Genomic DNA, 13152 nt, shown 5'->3' on the forward strand with positions numbered 1-13152 from the left:
TATATATACATTAAAATTAATCACTAAAATTAATTATAAGTATAAAATATATATTAAAATATAAATATATATTAAAAATAAATTAAATTATATATATTTATATACAAATATATTAATAACTGATTTTAGTGTATGAATAACTTTTTTTGGTACCTGTTATCCCTCAACAGCAGTGGGTGTGGGTGATTGATTGTAATATTGACATGTTAGTAAATAACAACACGAAATAGAGTCTCTTTGCCTTAATTTAATATTTGACACAAAAAAAGTAGGTAAATTCTAGGATGTCATAGGTTTTGATATATATCTAAACAGGAAGTATATGAATCAATGAAATATCTATACAAGGTGTATAATGAGATTTAAAAGTGTTCGATTGAGTAGGATATCAGATGTTTATTATCTCTGGCACTCGAATGGTTATTCTAGATAGCATAAGTGCATTGTGTTTGAGAAATTAGTAATATTTTATCCTAAATGTTTAATTTTTAATTCATATTGAGCCAAATAAATAATTTATTATACACATTATACAAATACTTCATTGATTCTCTAATAAAATTCATATCTAAACTGCCTATTAATATTATTATAAGTTATGAAAATGACCATTGTCATATTGAATCCCACCTTTTGAAAAGATTATGTTATGGTTGTACTTTTAGATATTTTTAGAAGTCCTTTATAATGATATTTTAAAATTAATTTATCGTTTTTAAAGTTAAAAATCTACTATTATTTTATATATTAATGAATATATAGATTTTTAATTTTTTTAAACATTTATGTCTATTGAAAAATTATTTTAAATTTTAAAAATAATTTTACAAAATATATTTTTTTATAATATATACTTATTAAAAGTGACTTTTATTTTAATTTATCAACCGTAGCTGTTACAATATTTTGACAATTATCTTTAGAAAGCTAAAGTTAATAAACTACATTTAAAAAAATCAAAGTTTCATCAATTCGGACTTAAATGCACCAAATAAATTTTTTCACATGGGTCAATTTGGAATATAATAAATATATATGGAAAAATAAATTTACCTGAACTAGATTAGAATGACTTGACTTGACTTAGTTGATTTCTTTATAAAAAAAATTACTAAAATATTATATTTATACATAAATAAATACAGATATATTTAATTTATTTTTAATATATATTTTATATTTTAATATATATTTTGATAGTTAATTTTAGTATATATTTAATATGGTTGAAAAATTACTGTTTAGAATAAATAATGAAAAATGAATTTAAACTGAAATATATAAAATTACGGGGAAAACTCTGCGTACAAGCGATTAGGGCTTGTAAGTATTACAAGCCAATTAAGCTCTAGTTCCCAAAATTCGCTGTAAGTGCTACGTTCCTTACACGCGCTACATCCCTTCTTCTTCTCCTTCTTTTTCGATCGTTCTTTTCTCCTCCTTTCTCACTGGTTTGTTCTTCATCGTTGACGTTAGTTCCTCCACATACTGTTACGACACGTTTTCATTGCACCTTCTTCTTCTTCTTGCTGCACGTTCTTATTCCTCTTCCTCTTCTTCTTCTTCTTTTCTTTTGTTTCTTGCCTTCTCTTTCTCCTTCTTCATTTACGTGCTTTTCTCTCTGTTTTCTTTTTTCGTTATTCTCGATTTCTATTATTTTTTGACATCAAACTCTGAAATCGTTTTTGAAGAAGAAGAAGTAGCAGAAGATGAGGAGGAAAAAGAGAAAGAGTTCTGAATTATGCATGATTTTGGGTGTATTTCTTAAATCCTTTGGGTGTATTTTCTGTAATCTTTTGGGTGTATTTCTATAATCGTTTGGGTGAATTTTATGTAATCGTTTGGGTGTATTTCTGTAATCTTTTGGGTGTATTTTATGTAATCGTTTGGGTGTATTTCTGTAATGCTTGCCATTTTTTCTGAAATGAAAAATACACCCATAGATATCAGTAAGATACACCCATAGATATGAGTCAGATACACCCATAGATATCAGTCAGATATCACTCAAATGCACAAAGGATTTAAAAAAATACACCCAAAATTCGTTGAAGTACATCTTATGCATAATTCAGAACTCTTTCTCTTTCTCCTCCTCATCTTCTGCTGCTTCTTCTTCTTCAAAAACGATTTTACCATGAAAAATCGAAAAAAAAGAGAAAACAGAGAGAAAAGACGTAAATGAAGAAGAAGAAAAAGAGAAAAACGAGGAAGAAGAACGTGCAGAAACGAAAGAAAAGGAGAAGAAGAAGAGTAAGAGGAAGAAGAACGTGCAGCAAGAAGAAGAAGAAGAATTTCAGAAACCATGAAAATCGAAAAAAAAATGAAGAAGAAGAAGAAGAGGAGGAAGAGGAAGAGGAAGAGGAAGAGGAAGAAGACGAAGACGAAGAAGAAGAAGAGAAGAAGAAGAAGACGAAGACGAAGAGGAACCGTTTGAGTGGGGCACGTGTAGTTACGTTCCATTCAAAATTAGTTAATGCGCGTGTTAATGAAGTTTGGGCTGATAACTTGTAAAACTTGTACGTCATTTTTACTTGTATGTGTAGCAGGCCCCTGAAATCATATTATTTTAATTTAATTATCATATTTATCTTTCTATAACGTAACTAACCCAATGATTAATGCAAAGGGATGCTCTTGTAAAGATGCGTAAAAAATTTTTTTGTAAAGACATTTATGTATCACATTATTGTTAGACGTATTAATGAATCGGTTATTTTTTAATTTCTTAACAAATTAGAATAAAATCGATTTTTTTATAAAAATAATAATAAATTTAAATTTTTTTAAATATTTAATTGTATTTTTAAATTTTTAGGGATTTAAATGTCTGCAAAACAAAAAGTTAGGGATATATTTATCTTTTTATCAAAAAATTTACAGATATTTGATTTAGATTGTATAATTCGAAGATTAAATCGGGTATAATAATTATAATGCAGATAATTAGATTTATTATTGTTGTTATAATAAACTGATTTTATGCTGATTTATTAAAAAATAAATTATTAATTAGTTTAATAAAAAATCCAATAATAACATAAAATGTGTAAATGTCTTAAAAATAATGTCTTTGTTAAAATTTACGGAATAAGTGTCAGGTACTACAATGAATATGTCGTCGTACTCTGTAACGGCTGAAAAACAATACCCTATAATGAGCATTTAATGTAAAAAAAACAACGATTCCAGAAGGCCAAGATTAAAAGAAAAAGGCAAGCATCAGCTAAACACACGAAAATTCATTTACAACCTCACACTACTGGTTGTCCTCCCAATCTAATTCAACACTTAACGAAATTAAGATCTTCAATTTCCACTTTTTTTTAGATCGTGATCTCATTCCAAGCACGAATACTTTTCCATTCTCAATTCTCAAGAATTTATTTCCAAGTAAACCCGTCAAAAGTAAAACGATATAAAGCCTACTGAAAAGAGAAAAATTTAAATAACATTTGAGACACAATTTGTATGAGTTGAATGATTTATTTCCATGTAATTTCTATTATTGGTTTTTTAATTTTATTCCAATGCATTATTCATATTAAGATTGCATCATGATGAAACACAAAAACATTGTATTCTACAACTGCCTCCTGAGCGGTGAAAGAAACAGTCTTGGCCTGAGCGTAACCACGTGCAAATCGGAAAACCCCGGTGCCGCCGACGATGGACATTTCCCTTACAGGGGAAGACACCGTGTTCCGCCCTAACAAGCTCAGTGTGCTTCCATTCAACCGTTCTTCCACGAACACCAAGTTCATCACCATCAACAACCCAATCTCATCCTGTGACGCAAACGCATAAATCCCTTGGGCCTTTCCTACCACCTTTGAGTTAGATTCAGGCGCAATTGTCAACGTGTCATCTATCACATCCACTGCTCCAAACGACGTGGCGGAGTTGTTTGTGGTTTGGGCTTGGGCCACCCTGAGAGCGGTTGGGTTTGGCCCACTAACAACGTCATGGAAGTAGAAGCGAAGGTGGCTGAGCTTCTCCTCTTGTAGGCCAAGTGATGCTGGAGAAATGCTTTGATGGAAGCTTTGTGCTTTGGCGGTGACAAGAATCACAACAAGAACAAGGAAAATAGAGAACAGTGTTTTGGATTTGGCCATGGTGATCGTAGATGCCAATGTGTATGTTACTCAATCAGAAAATATATTAACTATCAACTTTACATGATGAAGTCAATTGCATATGAATTTTATCATCTTATTTATAAGGACAGATGTATGACAAACTTAATAAATATTTAGTAATGGAGTTTTTTTAAAGGTTAATTACTATACAAATTTTCATAATTTTATTGAATTTTTAATTAGATTCTTATATTTTTTTAAAATTAAATTCTTATATCATATCAGATTTTTTTAACAAAAATATTAAAATTAATAAAATATTCTGTTAAATTATACAAAATATTCAATTAAATATTAAAAATATTTATTTTGTTTAATAAAATATTTTATTAATTCTAATATTTTTGACAAAATAATTAAACTTTTTTTTTAATTCAGTTTTGACTTCAGGTTGTCATGGTGAATGTAATTATATACGATAACATATTCTTTTTAAATTAGTTAATATGAAGATTTAAATAAAATTATATAAAATTTTGTTTAAAAGATAGTAGTATAGTAAATTAGCCATAAAAAACTTCTAAATTAAAGAAATTTGTAAAATAAATTATTAATTATTATTGAATTTATAATTTTATTACATGTAAGTTTTAACATCTTAATTTAAACTAACAAAAGATCTTTTATTTTTTCAGTCTACTAACTTTTTTATTTTAAAAGAATTATTTATGTTTATATAATATCAATATTTTTTAACAATATAATATACTTTTTTTTGTAAAACTGAACTGAATTAGAATGATATTACATAATCAATAAATTTTATTTATTATTTTTATCAACACTTTGACTACTATTTTAAATTTTAAAAAGTAAATTTAAACTTCAATCTTAATAGTATAAAAAGAAAATATTAATTAAAAATAATAATTAATATTAATAAAAAATATTGATCCTCTAATATTTTTTGTTGGATTAAATTGAGTAGGCTTATATATATTAATAAAAGTTCAAAAAAGTAAATAAAAATTATCCAAGTATCTATTATATATTGTACTGTCACTACTCAATGACTTATTGAGTAGAGTTGAAGGGTTCCTTGTATTTGTAGTGGGGACTGGGGAACAGTGTTGATGTTCACAACCACAAAAACCAATCATGCGCAGCTCTAGGACCTAACACACTTTCAAAATATCGAGTCAACCATTTGGCAAAGACATCAGAATAATTCTAATACTATAAGAACTCAAAAAACTCTCAAAAACACAAATCCTATAACAATCCTTTAAAAGAAGGTTTATGTGTTAGTGAAAATTCAACGTGGCTTGTTCCAGATTTTTTTCAAATTTTGTATGTATGATCTTTATTACAATAACACCCCATTATCAAATCATCCACATTCTACATTTTCACTACTCTTCATTGTGCCTAAATTTTTTATCCTCTTTTTTACGTTTGCTTTACATGTACACAACCTAAAATTTTAAAATTCGAATTTTGAATTCAAAATCAAAATTAAAAAAAGGGAATTCTATCCATTCTTCGTTTTCAGTTTTATCTCTTCCTCCTCTTCTTCGATTCTTCTCCTTCATCTTTTTAACCTTCAGTTCCTCTTCTTTTTTTTGTCCTCAATTCACTGATTCTGTTTTTGTATAATCTTCTTAATTTAAGTTGGAGGTGGAGATTATTGAGTTCATGTACGCACTAAAGAAGAGTTACGGCGGTGGATGAGGTTGCAACCGCTATGGTTGTGGATCATAATATGGCGGTGGTGTTGTAGTAGGGGCGGTAGAGTTTGTGATGGTCATCCATGATGTGATGATAGATACGGAGGAGGCAGCGGCGGAAGAGAGCAAATCGATGGAAAGTACTGAGTCGCGCCGCCACATAAAACACATGCAGTGACGCTATGAAAGAGAGCACAACAGTAATATGAAATTTTTATATTTTTCTTTATCTTTCTATCTAGGTTATTTCCCCTGTTCATCTTCATTTTCAAATTTCAAGACGTTCCTGATGTACGTCCTTTTACATTTTTTTCAAATTTTAATTCCGATTAAATCTGCATGTAATTTGAAATTGAAATTTGAATTTTAAATATGCACAACCTTATCAAGTATTCAATCCATCTCTCGGATAATCAACTTTCGATTTTCTTCTTACCATAACCATCTTTCTTTCTCTATCTTCTCTCATGTCTTTCTCTCCTAGATCTATATATCTCTCTGCATCACTTTTTTTTCTTTTATTTTTTTTCTCTTTGTCAAGCGGAGAGTTCTTGATGGTATTATGGCACGGCGTTTGTTGCAGAGAAGCAGAGGAAAGAAGTAGAGACACGGCAGGGAGGAGCGAGAGATGCATACTGGAGTCGACAACAATGGACATGCAATTTGGTGCGGCTGAGATGATTCTGAAGGCGATAGATGCCACGAAAGATAAGTCACAGTTGCAGCGCCGGAAGCGGCCAGCAACGGTCTTGGTGCGATGATTCTGTATGCTCTGCTTATGTAAGTAGTAGTGGTCTTCTTCAAATGAAAGTATATATAAGATTTCTAAATTTATCCCTACTCATACTCCTCTTTGTTTCCTTTAATATTATTTTTTATATAAACTGTACCTTCTATGATGAAGTTAAGTGTGTTCCTTATTATTTGATCTGATTTATATGTTCTAATCTCGGTAAGATCTGAAATGTTATTGTTGTTGTGCATAGGCGTCTTTGTCTGGTGTGGAGCTATTAATGCAAAAAATCCAGAACCTCATTGTTGTTGCCGGGATTCTATTTGTATTTTGCTTAAATTTCATTAACCCCCTTCCCTCTTATATTCAATTTACATCCAATATACAAAACTAAATCAGATTTCAAAGTAATGCAGCATGAATTATTCATTTTTCCTTTAGTATTTGAAGTCCTGGCTTTTGTATTTTCAGAGTAATTTAGGAACTAAGGCAAAAAAAGTTCTTCCTGTGTAGCTATTGTGGAAGGTTTGCATCCACCCACTCTATTGTGTCTTTATTAGTTCTCTTTTTGTTCAATTGCTTAAATTTGTTCTTTGCTTTTCCTTATTATTATTCTACTGCTTATTATTACCTTATCCCTCCTCCTTCCTCTCAAGTTTGGCTATGTTCTTCACTCTTCAGGGAGGTAGTTTCAATTCTCGATTTTTGGGTCATTTCCTCTTCCTCTTCAGTCCGTTTCTCGGTTCACTGATACTATTTTCCAATTTCTTTTTCTTCTTCAATTCTTTTTGTTCCTAATCTCCCCTGAAGGTGGAGATTATAGAGTTTGAAGGCAGTTGATGTCACTGTACCTGATGGCTCCAACCTTCAGCGAAGTCGTCGAGGTGGAAGGGATGGCAGCGGTGGTGGTAAAGGTTACAAAGGTTGAAGCGGTGGCGACGGCGGCCATGGTGGTGGAGGAGTCTAAGGCAGCATGGCTCTGACTGGTCGCCGTGGAGTTTATCACAGTGGTGAATAAGGGGGAGGATGTGATGACAGTCGTGCATGCTAAAGCACATTGTGGAATGGGTCAAGGTAAGCAACCAGGGAGGAGGCGGATGCAGAGGCCGGTTCCGCAGCGGCGTTTGTGCCTGCGGCAGATGCTACAACCATAGGCATCTGTGGGCATTTTGCAACAGGCTGCCCAACGTTAGTGAGTTTCAATTTTCGATTTTTGGGTCTTTTCTCTTCTAAAATTTGGTCAAAATTCTTTTTTCCGCGACCCATTTCAGCTTTGTTGCTTTCAAAGGAAACTTTGTTAATTCTATGTTTATGATAACCCGTCAATACTGAATTAGTACATGTCACTACTAGCCTCTATCAAGTATAAGAGCGATTTTGCTGTCGTTGATGTCATGTTTAATATAAATTTGAGTTGGTTCCAGGTACTCCTTCTTCTTAGGTGAAGGAACTAATTAGCTTTAGGGCAATTTGTACCTTAGAAAACTTTGAAAATTCCACATATATGTTAACTTTAGTATATGATTATGTTCTTCTTTTTGTGCTTACTATTGGGTCCATCATATTTTGAATTAATATTGTTACAATATAATATAAAATAGGGAGGAAACTATTCACATAATATATGATTATGTTCTTCTTTCTAGACTTGGTGTGTGCTATTATTTGGGGGAATTATTGGGCAGGTATTTTATTCAACCATATTTCTTTTAGGTTTTCATTTTACTGTTAGAGTTTTCTTGTTGTTGTAGATTTCAAATGAAACGATTATTTCCTGTGGGCATTGGGCAATCTATTAGCATGTTTCTTTTAAGTGATGTAGCCCGTTTTCTTTATGAGGTACGGTTGTTGGTAAACATGATTTATATGTTCTTATATAAATCACAAACTCAAATTTCATTATCACCTTCCTTTTCTAATGAGGTACTCATGTCAATCTGTAATGAAGATCATCAAGTTATGCAAAAAAAAGGAAAAACAAAAAAATCTGTTAGAGAAAAGTTTCTCAAGGTTGTGTTTGTGTTGTACAACTAATTTAAAATTAGTGTAGCTGATCAGTTTTTCCTCTTTTAAATTTGTTCTTCATTTGGTCAAATTTTGTTCTCCTACAGATCGCGCATACCCTTCCAGTTTCACTTAATAACGTTGGAGGTGTATTCGTGGGAGCCTGTTCTGTATTAATGGGAAACTTTTGGGATGCTCATAGTACTGAAACTCTGTTGGAGTCAGATATATCGGTAGGATTATCTTTTGCCAATCTGTTATTTTCAACGGAAATTTAATTTTTTGAGTTTTAAGACATCGTTGACTTCTTGGTCTCATATATGTGTTAGGTAGGTAGCATTGTATTAATTATGATCGCTCGGTTGAGTTTACATTAATTTTCAGTAAGTATAGATGATTTGTGTGTGAACTGCTTTCATAAGAACAATGCCTTGAGATAAAATCTAATTCTTTGTGTTTTTATGTGTTTGAATTAAGAAACAATAGGTTGAAAGCAATCTTTTCTGATTGGAATTGTCCATGACTCCTTTAAAAGAAGAGGTTAGTTTAGTAATTTTATATCCGGTGGGTTCCAAGTTTGGTAGTTTTGATGGAATTATTGATGCTCTTCATGCTTCGTTGCAAAGGCTTAGGATTTAGAATTTTCTGGATAGAAATGTAATTTAGAATTGCATATCAATTCTCCTATCAATTCTGTATAATTTATCAGACCAGACTATTATTTTATTTGTATTTACTTGATAGAAAAATACAAATCTTTCCTAAAAAAGTTTCAGTATATATGTTACTCTATCATAGTTGTACCAATAAGATGTGGGCTGGGAGGATGATTTTCTCGCTTTCTCACTCATCAGTTAGTGTTTGTGATAGCTTTATGGTTCGTAATGCATTTTTGTGTATAACTGCTTTTGTATGCACAACGCCCACCTCACTTCTGCTTCAAAACAGTTGTTCCATTTGTTCTTATAAGCTTCAAAAGAGCCAAAGATAATCATCAATTGTTGATACAAAATTACTCACCTGAAGCTGCTTTTTACATGGATACTAGCACTTAGTTTTATTTAATCTTTCTTTTTTTTGGGTAAATAAAATGAAATTAATATTATTATTGTTATTATAAGTACTATCTTATGATTCATGTCTTTTAGTTTTATATAATGTGTTTAATATCCCAGCAACATGGATTGAAGACCAAATGCATTAGATGAATCTGAAATTTTTACAAGGGTATACCATATTTGAAGCTTGCTAATGAGGTAAAGTATTGAAGATTTATTATCTATTTTATAGGTATTTTATTTTTGTCATTGTAAGGTTTATGGGTCACACTTTCAGTTTGGCTTATTACTTAAAGTCTCACTAATTGATTGGGTTTGTAAGTTGATGATAATTTTTTTGATGAGACATGATTTTGATTTGGCAGAGAACCTAAGTGATTGTATGAATGTTCAAATAAAGAGATGAGGTGCAGGAAAACAAAAAACTAATATGCAGTCACTACTATCATCATTACGAGATGTATGCTCTTTGACATAAATTTTGTATTGCTAATATACCATTTCTCTTTAAAATTTTGGAATGTAACTTTACTACCCTATGTTCTGACTTGCATTCTTAGTTATTACCTTAATGGAAAATATAGAGGAAGTGGAGACAACAAGTTTTCTGGTTTTGTTTTTTACCAGATAGTCAAGAATGAAAATATAACCAAGAATGATCAGATCCCGAAGATTGTAAATTAGAAAGAATGCACCATATATGTATGAATGCTGTTATTTTTTATTAGATTATTAATCATGTTGCATGTACCATATGATGCTTTATGTCTTTCAACTATTATCATGCAACCAATCATTATATGATTTAACATGTTATTTAATGTTGATACTGCTTTGATACTCTTGAAGCACATTTAGTGAGATAAGCTTAATTATATTGATTATTTAGCTCCATTTGTATGACCCTTAAGTGTTGCATGCAATTGCACAATCTTTGCGCACTCTTCGATTGTTAAATTTTGGATTCTGCCAAGAATTTTATAATTTTTTTCCTGCTTTAGTTAGTAATCTCTTTTCTTTGAATAATGGTTAATTTTAGGGGTTTGTTTGCTATTGGTAATGGAAGCAAGAAGTTAAGGAATCTAATACTAAGTCACAAGGGTTTGGAAGCAATTGCTATCGGATGCAAGGAACTTACACATCTTGAAGTCAATGGATGTCACAACATTCGAGATTTGGGGCTAGAATCCATTGGAAGATGTTGCAAGTATGTATGTAAAATAAGGAATGAATTATTTCAATAAATACGCAACATAAGGAAGCATGGGACACATCTTTGGCCTCTTTATATTTACATTTGGTCAAGTTTTTCATTGCTTGCTATGTGTGTTTCTTTGTTTATTTTTCATTTGTGGTGTCAAGCTCGACTTTCTATTAGTAGACGTCTTATTGAGTTGGCATTACTTTACTATCAAAGAATTATTGATGTTGGTCTTCTTCAGGATGGAGAAGGATGCAAGTTCCTACAAACTCTTCGCAACAGGTAGATTTCTCAAACCTTGGGGATGGTGCTATATGTGGTATACCTATTGGCTCTAGGAATTTAAAGAAACTTCAGATCCATTGCTATTATGAGGTACTTCATTTGCATGACTATTTGGTTTACCATGTTAAACTTCATTTAAAAAACGAATATTTTTGGGATGACTCACTTTCAAAATACTCTCTGTGTAATGTAATATAGGAGAATGACTGTAACTCATTTTGTCTCAACACACAATTTTACCAATTTTTTCTTTATCTAAATGGCTTCTTTTGGTGATTCCACATTCAAAACTAATGTTAGTCAATAAAATCCGAAAACCATGAGAGTTTGAGACCGGTGAGCTACATGAAAATGAATGTCAAAATGCAGTATTTAACTTGGTTACAGAAATTTATTCACTCCTATGCATAGGTCTACTACTCTCTTTTGATTTGTTTCATCGTCCAATACCGCATTCCCATTCTGCACACGCATAAATGTGTTACGTTTTCTATATGCTATGCTGTCTATGCTATGCTGTCTATGCAGTTTTGGCAAAAATTTAAAAACGTTGCTGAAGTTAAAACATTTTTTAGTATGTTACCCATTTTTATTGAGCTTGAAGATTAAAAGTGTTTCATCCAAATACAGTTTTAGCATTAGTCTTAGGTTTTTAGCCTTTTCTCTTATCTTTTAATTCAATTTTTTTTCCAATTTTTGAAAGGTGCAGATGATTTTGCCACAAGTTGAGGTTATTACTGCTTGATTTTGATGGCTGATTATATAGTTTTATTGCATCAGGTATCATTTGTTATATGTTAGTACTTTCTCATGTTATATTCCGACCAAACTTTATGAAAGTATCTTTTTCTTTCCAAAAGATTAATTCTTTGTTGTTAATAGTGTATTTTTCGTTGATCTCTCTTGAATCCGCTTTGTTACTTTTTATCTGTTCTGAATCTGCTATAGCATATAGTTTTTTCAATTTGTTCTCAATTTAGCTTATATGTTTGTTACATGTTTTTAGTTGCAACAACCATGAGCTAACATATGATTCAGGCATTCATGTATCCATTTTCTAAATTTGATATTTTGATTTCTTTTGCTTTTTTAAGATTTATTGCAATTTGAATGGTATTTTATAACATTGTTGGTTCTAACCTTTTTCTTTTTCTCCTTTTAGGAGTAGAATCTTTTAAGCCATCATTCTTATCTTTATTTATTTTTTTCTATTTTTAAATTTTCTTATTATTTGATTCATTAATTAAAATATTTAAAATTGTTTAGCACCCGAATTTTCAGATGGATTTAAACTATGAATGTAATTGAGTTTGAGTTTAGTTTTGATCATTTGGAATTAGGTATATTTTGAATTATACTTAAAAAATAAAAAATAAGGTTAATTTCGAATAATGTATCTTTATCTTATAATAATTATTTTGTTTTATTTTAATTTTTCATATTAGTGCAATAATTAGTTTTATGCTTTGCTCAACTAAGGGACCACCCGTGGATTTGAAATATGCAATAATTTCTAATTTCTTATAAATGAAAAAGAGTTTTAGAAGATAGTATGGTCATTAAAATTTTACTAACTGATATAAGTTTAAAGATATCATGGTCATTATTTTGCTTTTTTTTTCTGCACTTTTCATTTTTGGCTCCCTACAATAATTATGGATGGTTTAAAAAAAATAGTATGTTGCTTCATGTTTTTATTTGAATATTTTGCATTATTAGGTGTTAAAAGGTAAAGTGATTTGCATGATGAAAAATATGGTACAAGAAAAAATTCATGGAAATATATTGCAATTTTATTGGTAAATGTTGTACATGTCAAAATTGACTATTCGAAGTTGGTATTAGATAACAAGAATATAAATGAATGGATAAAGTCATAAAAGCCAAGGAACATATAAATTGGGAGGTGCGATTTTTGAAAAACAATAATTAGCCGTAGACATATTTCAGCATCTATTTATTGTGATGCTACGAGAACATGATTTAATAAAAAAATGACATGAGTTGGATGTTACAAGAACGTGATTTAATAAAGAAAATAACATGATGTCGAATAATAAAGAAA

The 13152-nt window shown here is 30.5% G+C and overlaps 1 protein-coding gene and 1 long non-coding RNA gene across 15 annotated transcripts; one reads left to right on the forward strand and one right to left on the reverse strand.

The window, feature by feature from the left end:
- Nucleotides 1-3517: 3517 nt before the first annotated feature.
- Nucleotides 3518-4126, reverse strand: LOC107492752 (pterocarpan synthase 1-like). Its single transcript, XM_016113809.3, has one exon. It carries the CDS (start codon nt 4113-4115, stop codon nt 3540-3542), a length of 576 nt encoding a protein of 191 aa, XP_015969295.1. The 5' UTR covers nt 4116-4126; the 3' UTR covers nt 3518-3539.
- Nucleotides 4127-6788: 2662 nt separating this feature from the next.
- Nucleotides 6789-12618, forward strand: LOC107492866 (uncharacterized). Of its 14 annotated transcripts, XR_008010429.1 has the most exons (9): nt 6789-6864; nt 7011-7064; nt 7350-7731; nt 8651-8776; nt 8873-8926; nt 9021-9083; nt 9719-9799; nt 10641-10808; nt 11044-12615. It is a non-coding gene; the product is annotated as an uncharacterized LOC107492866 (long non-coding RNA). The 14 variants fall into 14 exon arrangements; XR_008010423.1 differs by having other exon boundaries at nt 6850-6864; nt 7011-7731; nt 11044-12617; XR_008010422.1 differs by lacking the exon at nt 6789-6864 and adding an exon at nt 9967-10061 and having other exon boundaries at nt 6877-7731; nt 11044-12616.
- The last annotated feature ends 534 nt before the right edge of the window (nt 12619-13152 follow it).

Source organism: Arachis duranensis, chromosome 6, assembly GCF_000817695.3.
Source record: "Arachis duranensis cultivar V14167 chromosome 6, aradu.V14167.gnm2.J7QH, whole genome shotgun sequence".
Lineage (NCBI taxonomy): Eukaryota > Viridiplantae > Streptophyta > Magnoliopsida > Fabales > Fabaceae > Arachis > Arachis duranensis.